A 15,684-nucleotide genomic window follows, 5' to 3' on the forward strand; every position below is an offset into this window, starting at 1 on the left:
ACAGGCTGTATGATCTTAGGCAGATCTCTTTTCCCTCTCTGGGTCTTAGTTTGCTGTAAAATGAGGCAGTAGGACCATATCAGGGCTTCTTAACATTCTTTGTGTCATTGACCCTTTTGGCAGTAGACTTCTTCTCAAAATAATGTTTTTAAATACATAAAGCAAAATTACAAAGGAAGCTAATTATGTTGAATCAAGATATACACATATATATATATATTTTTCCATCCAAGTTCACAGACCCCCAGAAATCTATCCAAGAACCTCTGGACTTCATGATCTCTAAAGGTCCTGTATTTATCCCTAGCCAATTTTCTTCCCTGGAGCAGGCATTAATTCCACCTTCACAACAGCTTCTGGAGTCTAAGAACAGGGTCAGCGACTAATCTTTCCATGTTACTTCAAGGGCAACCATCTTGCTCCAGTGGAAAGGCTTACAGTCCACTACCCATTCCTTGTCCCCCTCTCCCCTTTTTACTCATGTCATTCTCCTGTATGGAATGCCATCCTCCACTTAAGGAAAACCCACCAAGCCTTCAGTGCCCAACTTGAAGGTCATATAGTATATGAGAAAGCTCACTTAATTTGGAATCGGAAGAGCTGAGATTGAATCCTGGTTCTGCATTAGTGACCCTGAGCAAATCTCTTTACCTCTGTTTCCTCATCTGTAAAATAAGTAAATGAGGACCCTCCCTCCTTCTCTCCCTCCCTCCCTCCCTCCTTCCTTCCTTCCTCCCTCCCTCTATTTCTCTTTTCTTCCTCCCTCCCTCCCTACTTCCTCCCTCTCCCTCCCTCCCTCCCTTTCTCCTTCCTTCCCTCCTCCCTCCCTTCCTCCTTCCCTCTCCTCTCCCTCCTTCCTTTCCTTCCTTCCTTTCCTCCTTCCTCTTTTCCTTCCTACTTTATTCTAGGTTTCAGCCTTATTGTCACTGTTTTTTTTTCCTGTATATCCTGTCTCCCACCTAGGCTGTGAGGCTTTCAAGGGCAAGACCCTTTCATGCTGAATAGTGCTCAGTGATGTACCTTGCTGTTCAGAACTCATACTGTAAATGTTTGTTTTCTCACTGAACCTTCAGCAGCCAGTCTCCCTGCCCAGAGCTCTTTTCCAGATCAAGAATCTGCTGTGGTCACCACTGATGCTAAGCACCCTAGGAAGTTGTTTCTGTGTACAGTAGGGCCTGCTCTATCATATCTCATTGTTTTAGTCTAAGGGATGTGGCGTAGAGACCTGCTCGGCCAAATCTGAGCACTGCCCCATCTGTAGTTGTCTGCCAGTGACTTTGAACCTTCACTCTGACTGACACCAGAGGTTTCCACCAATAAATACTTGATGTAAAACTTGTGCATTTATTAAAAAGCAATATTTTTAAATTTCTCTTGTGTACTACCCTTTCCCCTGCTGGCCTTCCTAAGCTCCAGTTCTGGGTTTGTGTATGTGTGTGTGTGTGTGTGTGTGTGAGTGTGCGTGTGTGCACGAAGGGGTTAGGACTAAGGTGGAATTTCATCCTCTAATTAACCTAGCGATCACCTTTCTTTCTTCTCCCCAGGATGAGCAGAACTGCATAGAGACTGTAGAACTGGGCAGTTATGAGAAGTGCCAAGACTATAAAGCTCTCTTAAAGAAGAAGCATCGGTTTATTTTGCTTCGATCCCCTGGGAACAAGGTAAGAAAATACACCCTTTGCCCCCTTCATTCTCTCTGCACCTCTTATCCCAAGTCCTCATACGATTTTTATTGGCCAATATTCATTTAGACCTCACTGTTGTTCACTTGGAAGGAGGAATTCCCGTGGTCATTGGAGGTTGGCACCTCGTCTTCAAGCGAAGGCTTAGAGAGTTTGATTGAGGAAAGGTTGTGTGCTTACCTAGAGTCACATGGTCATTACATATGACAGGCAGGACTCAAGACCAGCTTTTGAGGTCCATTTTATCACAATGACTATCAAAAAAAAATTTTTTGAAGAAAATGATAACAGATTCCCTTTTATTAGTATTATTTACCACATCTTACATCTTGCTCGTTTCAAGTTTACATAGCATTGTCACAGCAACCCTGCACGACTGGCAATAAAAAGAGCTGGCATTTGGATAGTGCTTTAGTATTTGTTATTGTCCAGTTGTTTCTGACTCGCCGTTACTCCGCTTGAGGTTTTCTTGACAAAGATACTGGACTCACCATATCCTTCTCTAGCTCATTTTACAGATGAGGAAACTGAAGCAAACTGGGTTAAGTGACTTGCCCAGGTTTGTACAAGCTAGTGTCTGAGGCTGGATTTGAACTCAGGTCTTCCTGACTCCAGGCCTGGTGCTCCATCCACTGTGTCCACTAGATGCACCCCACTTCTTCCTCCCTACTCCCCACCTCATCCCCCTGCTTGGTTTTTTTTTTTTTTTTGGAGGGGGAAAGGCAAGGCATTTGGGGTTGAGTGATTTGCCCAAGGTCACACTGCTACTAAATGTGTCAAGTGTTTGAAGCCGGATTTGAACTCAGGTCCTCTTGACTCCAGGGTCGATGCTGTACTCACTGTGCCACCTAGCCACCTCTTCCCCTGCTTTAGTGTTTACAAATTGCCTATTTGTCCAGGGGCCCATATCCAGCAAGTGTAACGTAACCAGTACGTAAACCCAGCTACTTCTGACTGCCAGTGCGATGATCTTTCTGTCCTCCCCTTTGGGAGATAGTCCTATAAGCTCCATGAAGGGGGAAGGGAGAGGAACAAACGCTTACATAGCTCCTACTATGTTCCAGGCACTGTCCTAAGTGCTTTTGGTCACTTACAGTGACCTAGCACAATGTTGTCCATGTTTTTCAGACCAGAAATAAGACATGTAGTCTGACAGAGGGACAGCTAATTGGATCAGTGGATAGCACACCAGGCCTGGAGTCTGAAAGATCTGAGTTCATATCCAGCCTCAGAAACTTAGCAGCTATGTGACTCTAGGCAAGTCACTTAACCCCTATTTGCCTCAACTCCTCATTTGTAAACTGGGGGCCCATTGCAGAAGGAAATGGGAACTCACTGTAGTATCTTTTCCAAGAAGACCCCATAGAAGTGCGTGGGATCACATAGAGTTGGACACAACTGAGCAACAAAAGCCTGACAAAGGATATTCCTTTTGGAAAAGCATCTCATTAACTAATGATTTTATTAATTATTAATTATAATTATTGATGTTAAATAATTAATTGTAATTCTTAATAATATCAATATTTATGCTACATAATATCTGGTGCTTTGAAGTGTGCATCACCTCGGGTGAACCTCCTGACTACCCTTCTGGGTCGCTGCTACAGTGTTTTTATCCTCATTTTGCAAATGAGTAAATGGAAGTGTGGAAAAGGCAAGAGAAAGCCTTGGGAAATGCCCAAGGTTTCCTAGCTAGTAACGCCTAGCTAGCTAAAGGTGAAATTTGAACCCAGGTTTCTCCCTACTCTAAGCCCTTTCTGCTATCTTAAACTGCCTCTCATTTGATTAAGTAGACTTTCTTTTCCTCCAACTGGGATGGTTCTGGAAAGTGCCTAATGCTTGATTGCTGTGTCTAGCTCAGCCCTGTGGCTCCTCCATTGAGCTGTCTGTCTCTTTAGATGTGCCTGGGTGAATTCTTGGATGTTCAGAGCAGCATGCCTCTGCCCCTACTTCCAAAGGCTTAGCTAAAAGGCTACTGGGTTTGACCAGACAGCTCATCCCCCTACTGCCACATAGAGATTCTACATTAATTGGAATCTGAAGTGGTCTGACTGAGGTGCCTGCTACAGGTGGGTACTTTTAATAATTTTCTCTTGGGCATCTCCCCAGCTGATTATTGATAGGAGATGCATTTAAATCTCTTTCTGTATTGAACAAGCAGATTTTTAGCACAACCTCCCTGCCTTTTCTGCCAGGAGATAGCCTGTACCCAAGCTATATCTAGAAGTTTTCCTTTGGTGAGTCCCTGATCATTGGAACCTGTCCCTGCCTGAACTCCAGTGGGTCCAAGTACCTAGTTTTCCATAGGGGAAGTGGAGTCTGACAGGGGGAGTTTGTATGTCTATGTTCCTTTAACATTGAGGCTGAGGTTTGGAAATGGGAGATGTGGAGCTGAATTACTTTGAGCTTGGTAGAGCTGGAGGTTGGTGACTTTGGGACATAGTCCAAGGATAGATTGGCTACCCCCCCATTCAGGTGACCCCCTAGATGTTGAGGTGCTCATGGCAGTCTTCCTGTTCCGTCTCCCCCATCCCCAATCTCGCTGCTCCTATTCCTAAGTAATATCCTCTTAGAGAATGTTTTGAAAACACCATAGAAGGAGGGTTGGAGGACCCTTGACTTCATCTTGCTCCCTTAGCCCCTGGGCATGAGCTCAGCAATGACCTCTCTGAATTTCTGGGCCTTATCCCTATCATTCTCTGCTGGGAGATCCCGTGATTTTATAGAACTCCACCCTCCTCATTTCCCTGATTTCATTTCTCTCTGAGCTGTGTATGATTTCTTGCTGGCAAGATTCTTCGGTGGCCCCCAAAAAAGATTGGGGATAGTGGGTGCAGATGAAAAGTTTGTTGTTTGTACCATTTTTCCTTTGGCTGGGAGTCTGTAGTGGGTGTTGACACACAGCATACTTTCACAGATGTTGAGACAGAGTTCAGATTGCGTTCTTCCCCCCCCCCCACTTCCATGTGCAGCTGTGTGGTATGCTGTGTTACCCACCCAGCATTTTCCATTTGTGATGTGCAGCAGGAACAATTGTGTGCGGCTGAATCATAGATTCCCTTTGCCAACTCATTTTTCTACCCCCCCCCCAGAGGTCATCTTGTCCCTCCCCCAGACTCCATGGAGCATTTCTCCGCCTCAGCCCAAGATACTTCTCCACCTCTCTCTCCTTCCTTTCCTGGTACCTGATCATACATGTTGTGCCTGGCGCACTGGAGGCTTTATGTTTCCGAGAATTAGCTCATTAACCCTTGTCCTCCCAGTGAGGGGTGGATTCTGACTCAAGGTATGAAGTTGGAATGGGAAGTCTAGGAGGCAGTAGAGAGATTTGAGGATCTCACTGAGCTCTGGAGGAAGATGGATAAACCAGAGCAAGGATGGAGGCAGCTAGGTCAGTCACTTAGTAAACCTTTATTAAGCCCCTGCAGTAAACCAAGAGCTCCACTAAGCGCCAGGGATACAAAGAAAGGAAAGATGCTCCCTGCGAGTGAGTAGCTCACAATCTAGTGTCCAAGTTCATGGAACAGGAGATCTGGCGTCAGGAAGACCCTGAGTTCAAATCTGAGCAGAGATACCAGCCATGTGACCCTGGGCAAGTCACTTAACCTCAGCCTCAGTTTCTTCATCTGTAAAATGGCAATAATAGGGTTGTTGTAAGGAAAAATAAGATAATATTTTAAAGCATTTTGCAAGCCTTAGAGCTCTTCATAAATGCTAGCTATTATTAATATTGATATTTTTCATTGCTGTTACAAGTATTGACTTTTTAGAGTAAGAGAAGTTAACGGGACTAGGGCAGAGGTTTGTGCCATTTGGCAGCAGTTACTTAATCTTTGCTCCCTGGTGGAGGCAGAGTCAGACCTTCTGGTTTGTCTGGTAGATGAGTTCTCTTTGGGAGAATGGATTTATGGCTAAGCCAGGTTGGAGGTTTAGGTCCTGCAGCCCTCCTCCCAGGTTTGGGTGGGAGCGTGTGTTTGTGTGGAGTCTGCCTTTGTATGACGCTGTGTGAATCTGCCCAAGTAGATATGCTTTGGGGATCTGTTGGTGAAACAGGGGGCCTTTGCTAGCAGGTTTCCTGCCTCATGGGTCTCACAGGGCAGTGTTCTGTCTCTCCTGGTATTCCCTGATAATAAGCTGAACAAAAAGAAAAAAAATTTTCTGGATGCTGTTTTTTTGCATGACCTATTAGGGTGAGCAGTGGTTCAGGCTCTTCATGACCCTCTCAGTTCGGATGTTCTCTGGCTTCAGCCACTTCCCTCCCCCTCCACTTCTAGAAGCCCAGATGACCCCGGGAGCCACTTGGAAGGGGTATGTGATGAAGGGATGGGAATGTGAACTTGAAGAGGGGAGAAAGGAGGGAAAGGCCACACCTCTAAGCATGGTTCAGGACAACTGGAAGGTCAGATGTTTAAAGTGCTTTTGGAGGACTTTGTGGGCTGCAGAGGCGAGTTGGGTGCTATGTTGAAATTCTGGGTGACTCAGTTTCTGAGAAACATCCAAAATGGAGTGAGAGAGGGCAAAAATGGAGAAGCTGTGGAATCCTCAGCTGGGAGTTCTTTGGCTCATGTTCGCCTCTCTCCCTTCTTACCTAACCTTATTCCTTCTCTCCTCCCCTTTCTTACTTTTTCTTCCTCCTTTTTTGCTTTCTCTCTCCTCTCTTTCTAGTTCTCAGTATCCCCTCCTTTCTCTCTCTTTCCCTTCCTCCCTCCTCCTTTCTTGTTTTCTTTATCCCCCTTTCTGTCTCTTTCCCTCCCTCTTCCTTTCGTGTTCTCTCTATCCCCTTTTCTCTCTTTCCCTCCCTCCTCCTTTCTTGTTCTCTCTATCCCCTTTTCTCTCTTTCCCTCCCTCCCTCCTCCTTTCTTGTTTTCTCTATCCCCCTTTCTCTCTCTTTCCCTCTCTCTTCCTTTCTTGTTCTCTCTATCCCCTTTTCTCTCTTTCCCTCCCTCCCTCCCTCCTCTCTTGTTCTCTCTATCCCCCTTTTCTCTCTTTCCCTCCCTCCCTCGTCCTTTCTTGCTCTCTCCTCCTTTCTTGCTCCTTCACCCTTTTTTGGCCATCTCTCTCTCCCCTTCTTACTATCTCCCTCTTTTCCTTTCTTGCTCTTCCTCCCTTTCTCAGTCTCACCACCTTCCTTCCCGTCTTCCCCTCTTTTTCTCCTATATTGAATCCCAGAGCTCCCCTTCCCATTTTATGGGGTGAAGTGGGGAAGGATTAGAAAAAGAGATTTCATTTTATTCAGTGGGGCTTGTGATCGTAGGCCTGGATTTGTTTTTTCCCAAGTAGCCTTAGCATTAAGGGGCAGGTGACCCCAAAGCTGGAGATATTGATTAACTGTAGGACTGTGAGTGTCTGTAACCACAAAGCTAAAATATCTGGAAACCCTAAATTCTAGGTATCTGATGACTTAGATCACGGGAATAGTGATCTGAACTGTTCTGCCTTCAGAAGTTTCATCTTTGGTGTGACATCTTGACTTTCCTAGTGTCCTGTGTGTCCAAGGAAGGTCCTGTGACATTTGAGACTACCCTCATATGCTTGGCATCTTGCCCTTCAGAGGATAGGGCAGGGCATGAGGAGTTATGATTCATAACTGAGCAGAAGCCCAGGGACTCCTTAGCATATCCCTAGAACCTGGCTTTCAGCAAATTGAATTTAACAGAAATTTCATAGGCAATTCCTTTGAGCAGAGTGCTGTTTTAAGTGATCAGGAGAAAACAAAGTTGGGATTAGGCATATTTCCGGCTCTCATAGAGTTTATAGTCTATTGGGAGATATGGCATAACTACAAATAAGAAACAATGTAGCATACTGTAACAAAATAATACAACATAACTTATAAATGCAAACAAAGTACTTTGGAGGTCTGAGGGTAAAAAGGTCATTATTAATGGAGGAAGGGAATCAGGGAAGGCTTCACAGAAGGGGGTGCTAAGGATATGTGGGGCAGTCCCATAGGGCTGAGGGCAGCCAAGGCTTTCTGGGAGTAGGCCTCAGGGTGACTAAAGACCTGAGTGACTGGAGCGTAGTTCACTTAAAGGGGGAATAGTAGCAGAGTTAGAAAGGGCAAATGGCTCCAGAGTCTAGGGTAGATTATACTTTGACAGATAATAGGGAGCCATCAGAGAGAATTTTGAGCAGGTGAGTGACATTGGAGAGAGTTGAAGTGCTAAGTTTTATTAGGAAACTATTAAAATAGTCCAGGTGGGTGTTAATAAACTACCTGTACTAGGGTAGAATAGGAACAGTGGGCATCTTCCACCTCCTCCATTCCCCCATCTGCCCCATTTGGTTGAGCTTCTGGGCACCCATAGAATCTTTGCCTGGGAAATGACCTTAGAGGTTATCTAGTCTAACCTCTACCTTTTTCCTGAGGGTAAAAACAAGAATAACCTGCTTGTTTGAGTGAAAGAATGGGGAGGGAGAAGGGGGGAGGGAGTTGGTCCAGCCTGAGCTATGGGAGCTAATGGATCCCCTGCTTTTGGGGAACCCCCTTCAGTAACTATTGTCTTCATGTAGTTCTGTCCAGCAGTGAGAAGTGGAGGAAGAGAAAGCTATGAAGCCTTAGCCATTGCTTGGGGCAGGGATCCTGGGGGCTACTACATTTCCTTTTTTCTATCTGATTTCCTGCTGCAAGCTTCTCCCCTCTTTCCCCCTCCCCCTTGCTCAAACTTTCCCCCAGAGCCTACTATAAGGAAGGTACTCTCCTTGTTAGAGCTGTGTTCCCCTGCAGGCAGGGAGACAGTCCAGTTCTCTTGGGAAGAAGGGCTGCTGTGTTAGAGATGCCCTTCTCCTTATGTGCCTGGAGTGGGTCATCACCATCCCTTTCTCCCCCCTCCAACCCCCTCATCAACCAGTCTCCAGGATGTTTTCTATCTCCCTGTGTGTTCTCCTTCATACTCCACAGGCCTGGCCATGGAGGTCACGTGGGCAATGCTGTGTAGTCCAGGGACCTTTTTTCCCCTTTTAATTAAATAAACAAAAGCCCTAGTGTCTTGTATACCCCTCCTTTTTGTGCCTCCCTGGGTCCCCACGCCCCTGACCCATGAGGTCATGCTCAGACACTGTCAGCCAGCCTGTAGGGCTACTGGGATAATTGGTGCTCAATTTTGGCCCTTGCTGTCTTGACTGGCTCTCAACCTTTTTCTTCCTTTTCCTTTTGCTTCTTTCTTCTTTCTTTCTCTTATTTCTTTTCTCTCCTTTCTTCCTTTCCCTCTCATCTTTCTTCTCACTTTTGCTTTTCTTATACTGGGAAAGCAGTCTCTCTGGCCTGCGTCCAGCTCATTCCAGCCCTTTATTAATTTGGGGTAAAGAGAGAGGCCTGAAATATCTTAGGGAAATTAAAACAGCTGAATGGAGAATTCTAAAATATGGCACAAGAGTGGGCCTTTCAAAAGCCCTCCTCCCATTTTTAAAGTCCCAGTGTGAAGCTAAGCTCCTGTTCCTAGGAGGAAGAAGCCCTTGAACTCTGGTAGGGAGATCACTAGCCTGACCCAATGGTCATTGTATTGACCAGATTTTTAAAAAATGTTTTTATTCTTGAAAGGGTGGGGGTGCCAGTCAGCTTGGTTCCATGGAAAACTTGGGAGACTTTGAGTCATTGTGCCACTTTGTGACCTTGGGAAAGTCCTTTGAAATTTCTGGGCCTCTGTTTCTCCATTGGTAGAGTGGGGCAACTGATCCTCCTCTAGCTTACTTCATGGGATTGTAGGGATCAGGTAAGATAATGAATATGAAGGTACTTTGGAAAGGATAAATGAGATATGATGTTTTTAACTAGAATTACATTCTTCTTCTAGCCCAGAATGTAATTTCCTGGGAAAGAGATGCTGCTTTCCAGAGCTAATACTTCCTTGAGGGATGATGGGCAGAAGGGACTTTATCATTAATGATGAAGATAGGGAATTCTGTGCCTAGGGTGAGAGGGAGGTGGCTGTGGCCCTGCTGACTCTGGGTGACTGATGGCTTTGCATATCCTTGTGTGTTTCTCCTGCATTCCCCGTTCCCTCCAATATATCTACAAATGGGGTATCCCTCACTGAGTCAAAACAGCTTAGTCCTACCCTCTCATTTTTACACATGAGGAGCTCAAGGATGAAGAGATCTGACCAAGTCACAACTAATTAGTGACTAAAGTGGAACAAAAACCTGGGTCTCCTTGTCTCTTGGTCAAGTCAATAAACGTTGTTAAATATCTTCTATGTGTCAGGTGCTGTGCTAAGTGCTGGGACTCCTTAGACAAAGGAAGGCAAACAGTCTCTGCCCTCAAGGAGCTTACAGTCTGATGGGGGAGACAGCATGCAAACAGCTATGTACAAGCAAGACATATACAGGCTAAACTGGACATAAGCTCAAGTAGAGGAATGAGTGTCCAAGGCGACTAGGAAAGGCTTCTTACAGAAGGTGGAGTTTTAGTTGAGAACTGAAAGAAGTCTGGGAAGTTAGGAGTTCAAGATGAGGAGGGACAGGTGCAGTTATTACGTTATGCTACTGCTTTCAGCATTGGAGCGGAACCCGGTTATTCTTCCAACTCAATGCACTACCCTGAGTTGCCCCAAATAGAAAGACCTATATCTTAGGAGTATGGAGGAAATGTGCATTGGTTAGAGGGCACTGTTTTCTATTGTCTGTCTCTCCAGGGATAAGTGTCCCATCTACTCCCAGGCCAGAGCTGCTGTCCTTTATCTGCGTGGCCTGTTGCTGAGGAGGGGAGAAGTCAGTTCTTACTTGATGACCTGCATGCAAATGAGTACATGGTCAAGTCATAGGATGATGATAATACTAGTTCATAGTTCATATATAATACATAGGTTATAGCAGCATTTGTATGGGGCTTTCAGGAGTTCCTTTACAAGGAACTTTACAAATATTACCTCACTTTATTCTCATAACACCCTTAAGAGTTAGGTGCTATTATTATCCCCATTTCACAGATAGGGAAATTGAGGCAGACAAGGTTAAGTGACTTGCCCATAATCAAACAGTTAATAAGTATCTGAGGCTGGATTTGAACTCAGGTCTTCCTGACTCCAGGTCCAGGACTCTATCCACTGTGCCACTCAGCTGCCTATCATAGATTTAGAGCTGGAACTGATCTTAGAAACCCTCAGGTCTTACCCTCTAATTTTACATATTAGGGAACTGAGGCCCAGAGAGGTTAAGTGATTTGTCTAGCTAGTGATTTACTAAGTGTCTGAGGTGGGATTTGAACCCAGATCTTCTTGACTCCAAGTCTAATACCATATAGAATACACTATGCTATTGCTTGGGTGGTGAGGAGAGGGACTGGGAATGTTTCTATATAATACAAAAGCAAAGGAAGGTGTATAATAATGAATTGCAAAGAGAAGGTATTATATAGCATGGGATATATAATAACAAAGTAGAGACAGGAGAAATGCCTTCTAAAAATCCAACAAATGAGTGGTGAGAGCTTTAGACTTGGAGCCAGTAGAACTGGGTTGAATCCTATCTCTCTTCCTCTCAGAGATTCAGTTCTCTCACTGTGAGGAGACCCAGTCTAGATGAAGGGTTCTTCAGTGGGGCCTTACTGGACCTCTTGGGTGACCCTGAATCAGGATGGGAAAAATTTATGTCTTCATTTCAATATAATTGATTTCCTTTGTAATATTATGTATTGTGTTTTATACATTTAAAAGCATTTTTCTTAAAAAGGGGTTCATAGGCTTGGCTGGACCACCAGAAAGGTTCATAAAATGAAAAAGGTTTAAGAATTCTTGGTCAACACAATGTCCAGTGTCCCCACCAGTTTTAACAGGTGATGAATACCTGAATTTCACTTTCCCCATCTGTAAAATGGGGATAATAAAGCTTGTGCTGATGCTTTTACACAATGAAATACTCTGTAAATTTAAGCTACTATTCAAAGGTTAATTGGTTATTAAATCAATCAGAGATCCCTCTTTTCTCCTTACCATTCCCTTTCTCTCTGGTGGGAAGGGAGCCTGTGTCCTAGAGGGGGTGTGGAGAGGGAAGGTGGAACTCTGTCAGCAGACAATTGTGCTCTTATAGCAAACCACAGAATGAACAGAGGAGGGACTCTGGCCAGAAAGACTTGGGTGCAGGGATTTGAGGGAGAGAGTTTAGGGTGATGGCAAATGACAGGGACAGATTCTGGTTGTTATTTGGGATCTTTTCTAAGCAGTGAGTTAGTGACCAAGGTAGATCTTGTATCCAGGATTCCTGACATCAAGCTGAGGTTAAGGGGTGTGTGATTAGGGGAGCTGGCTTCATTTCCACCAGGATTGAATAGAGGTAAGTGTGATGTATAATAGAGTACTGAACTTGGAGCCCAAAGACCTGAGTGTGAATCCTGGCTCTGATGTTTACAAGTTGTGTCTTTGGGCCTCTCTGTGCCTCAGTTTCCTCAGTTTGATAAGTGGGGATAACACATCCTACCTCATGGGTTGTTGTGAGCAGAGAACTCTTTGTAAACTTTAAAGTGCTACATAGATGTCAGCTGCTATTATTTTTATTTACCCCTGGAGGTCTTTCCACTCCATCATCTTTGTTCTGCTTTTCCAATTGGAAACAGTTGCACGCTCCCTTGGAGTGCCCTTTCTGCCTTCCCCCTCTTCTTTTCTGCTCATTCCCCTCCTTTTTTCCTACCTACTGCCCCTTTCCCAAATGTAAGTATCAGGTACCGTACTAGGGTCTGGCAGTTAGAAAACATTGTAATTCCATTATATCTCCACTCCCTAAACATGTAGATAACTCAGCCCTGGCTGAGAAACATGTGTGTATCTGAAAGAATATTTGCGGGTGGAAGCTGAATAATAGTGATTGTGTGTGTGTGTGTGTGTGTGTGTGTGTGTGTGTGTGTGTGTTGGGATGGGGTGCAGTCCTGTCTTCCAATACTATGTTCTCTGTCACCTTGCAGATCATGGCCGGGGCTCATGCCCTAATAGATACAACATCTGAAATCTGTTAAACTGTATTATTTCTCTGACAGGTTCATGACATCAAATTCCAGGCTCAGAATGGGGAGGAGAAGGAGTCGTGGATCAAAGCCCTCAATGAAGGCATCAACAAAGGCAAGAATAAAGCCTTTGATGAGGTGAGAGTTCTACGCTGGCACTGGAACGGTCTGGGGGTCATCTAGTCTGCTTCCCTCATTTTACAGAGAAGGAAACTGAGTCTCAGAAAAGTGAAGGGACTTGCTCAGAGCCCTAAAGATTGGTCAGCAGCAGAAGACAGTAGCATTTGTGTCTGCTCTTGCTTGGCCTTTTCTCCAGCTGTGATCTTTGGGCAGGGTGAGAGTGATTTTTGAAGAGAGGCCAGAGACAGATCCACTAGCTTTGAAATCCACCCCAAGTTGGGACGGCTAGGTGGTGCAGTGGATAGGGCACCGCCCCTGGAATCAGAATAGACCTGAGTTCAAATCTGACCTCAGATACTTACTAGCTGTGTGACTTGGGGAAAGTCACTTAATCCCAATTGCCTCCAAAAAGAAAAGAAATCCATCCCAAGTACTTTGTTTACTTTAAAGGGGAAAAAAAAGATACAGACTAGACCTTTGGTTTCACTGGTGTGGAGAGCCCTGGCATGAGGAAACTCCCTCTCTAGTGCAAGCTGGCATCCTCTCTGGGACTTCCACTCTTAGAAAGTTGCCCAGGGCACTGAACAGTTATGGGATTTGCCCAGGGTTACAGTGACAGGACTCCGAATCCTGACTCTTTATCCACTCCCTCACATTGCTTCTCATAAATCTTATTATTCCTTCCACAAAAAGTTTTGCTCTGATGTGGCAAACAGGGTGACCACCCTGGGTCCTCCCAATCTAGAAAGGCTTTGGAGGTGGGCCCATGGACAGACTGTTTCTCTCTTATCTGAGGACCAACCTTCCTAAATTCAAAGCATCACCATGTGATGGCCACAGGGTGATGGATTTTCATCATCAGGCTACCAACTGGTATATGGGGTTGCAATGTGTATCAGTGGAGGGGGGTCCCACTCTGGTGAAGTCACAAATCCTTGAAGTATTGAAAATCAGTCTTGCCATTGATTCCTTTGGAAAAAGGCTTTACCTCCTCCCAAAGTATGAACACCTGAGATGTAGCAGTTCACTAAACCTGTCATCAGTGAGGCACAGCTTAGCTCACATGAGTCAGATCCTTTCCAGTCACTGGCAGCAAAAGGCTAGGATGCAAAATACAGGAATTCTAATAAGGAAAGACATATTCTAGTATAGTGATAGAGACCTGATCTGGGAGTCAACAATGTTTGGGTTCAGTTCCCACTTTTGCCTTTGTAACCCTGGGTGAGTCACTTAACCTTGTATGCTTCCAATTAGCTCTCTCAAACTGTAAGTTACAATGACGTTGTTAGCCTGAATTAGTGGAATTTCTATACTAGGCTAATAAAATCATGGGCTGGGATCAAAAAATAAAAACCAAAAATAGAGGGTACAGACCTTGGTGAAGGGAAAAAACAGTCCTGAGGATGAAGAGCCTCTGAGTTGTGAGCCAAAGGCCAGCCTTGCCTTTAGGACCCTTAGCGCCTGTAGTGGGTCTTCTGATATGATTGTTGCCATAGCTACACACCCCATTTCCTTCCTTCTTCCTTTCATGCTGGCCTGAGACATTGAAAGAGGACCAATACTGTGAGCAGACTTGGGTTTTTACTGAGAAGGTTAGCTTTTACCTATAGGCTCCTGGGGTCATACATTTTTATTTAAAAGAAAACTTAAGAGGTCATTTCTCTAAACTCTTTCTCCCCATTTTATAGATGAGGAAACTGAGGCCCAGAGAAGTTAAATGATTTTCCCCATGTTGCATAGGCAGTATATATAAGAGCTGGGATTCTAACCTAGGTCCTCTGACTCCAAATCCAGTCCTCTTTCCACTGTACCACCTCCCCAGGGCAGCTCGGTGGTGCAATGGATAGAGCACCAGTGCAGGAGTCAGGAGTTCAAATCTCACCTCAGACACTTGACACTCACTAGCTGTGTGACCTTGGGCAAGTCACTTAATCCCAACTGCCTCATCCAGGGTCATCTCCAGTCATCCTGATAAATATCTGGTCACTGGATTCAGATGGCTCTGGAGGAGAAGTGAGGCTGGTGACCTGCACAGCCCTCCCTCACTCAAAACAGAGTCAAGTGCAAGTCATGTTGTCATTTTTCAGATGGCATGGTCTTTTTCGGCAACGAAGGACGAACACACACCTAATCACCTCCCCAGGAGGATCCTGCTAAGTGCTTCATGTCATTGGCTCTTTTCCCCTTTGAGGAAGCTCTTCATTGTCACATGAAGATGGACTATTGTGACTGACTCACTTTCTGAGAGTGTTGGGGAGGCTATACGTGTGTTTGATCTCTTTGCTAGTGCTCCTGAGAGTGCTGCAAAACTCATGAAAGCTGGGCTTAGGCAGGAATTGAGAGTAATTCCCATTGTAGCAGTACCAAGCAATTGACTCTTCGAGCTGGAGTAAGGTTCATACTTAGACCAGGTTAGGTCTTCTTCTTCCTCTCCCTCTCTCTCTCTCTCTTTCCGTCTTCTCCTCTCTTCTCCCTTTTTTTGTCTTTTCTATCTCCTCTCCTCTCCTTCCCTCTCTGTCTCCTCTCCCTCCCTCACCCTTTCCTTCTCTCCCTCCCATCTTCTCTCTTTTATTCTCCTTTCCTCCTTTCCTTTTTCTTCCTTTCCCTTCCTCCCTTTCTCCTTTCTTCCTTCCTTTCATCTGTTTTCCTCTGTTTCTGTGCTGTTTTACATGGAGACAATACCTATTGTGTCTGAAGTAAGAGACTGGTGTCCATCCTTCCTCCTATGGTGGACAACTCCTTGTGAACCTAGGGAATGCTGTGGAAGGCCGGGGCTCCATGGCAGGGCCTAGAACACAACTGGAAATTTCCTGAGGCAGATTTCTAATGAGTTGGAGGTACAGGAATGTGACAGATACTGTCACTCCAGTTCAAGTAGAGAGTAATTTTGGGGATGTAGAAATTACTATCCCACTTGTATGGATGGAGAAACTGAGGCACAGTAAT

General features: G+C 45.0%; 1 protein-coding gene across 1 annotated transcript in view; it reads left to right on the forward strand.

Annotated features, from left to right (window-relative positions):
- PLEKHO2 (pleckstrin homology domain containing O2) overlaps window positions 1-15,684 on the forward strand; it is a 39,739-nt gene that overhangs the window by 12,971 nt on the left and 11,084 nt on the right. Inside the window, exons 3-4 of the mRNA XM_072613890.1 lie at window positions 1,545-1,661; window positions 12,652-12,756. Coding sequence (XP_072469991.1) covers window positions 1,545-1,661; window positions 12,652-12,756 — 222 coding nt within the window. The remainder of the gene's footprint in view (window positions 1-1,544; window positions 1,662-12,651; window positions 12,757-15,684) is intronic.

The sequence above is a fragment of the Notamacropus eugenii genome, chromosome 1 (genome assembly GCF_028372415.1).
Source record: "Notamacropus eugenii isolate mMacEug1 chromosome 1, mMacEug1.pri_v2, whole genome shotgun sequence".
Taxonomy (NCBI): Eukaryota; Metazoa; Chordata; class Mammalia; order Diprotodontia; family Macropodidae; genus Notamacropus; species Notamacropus eugenii.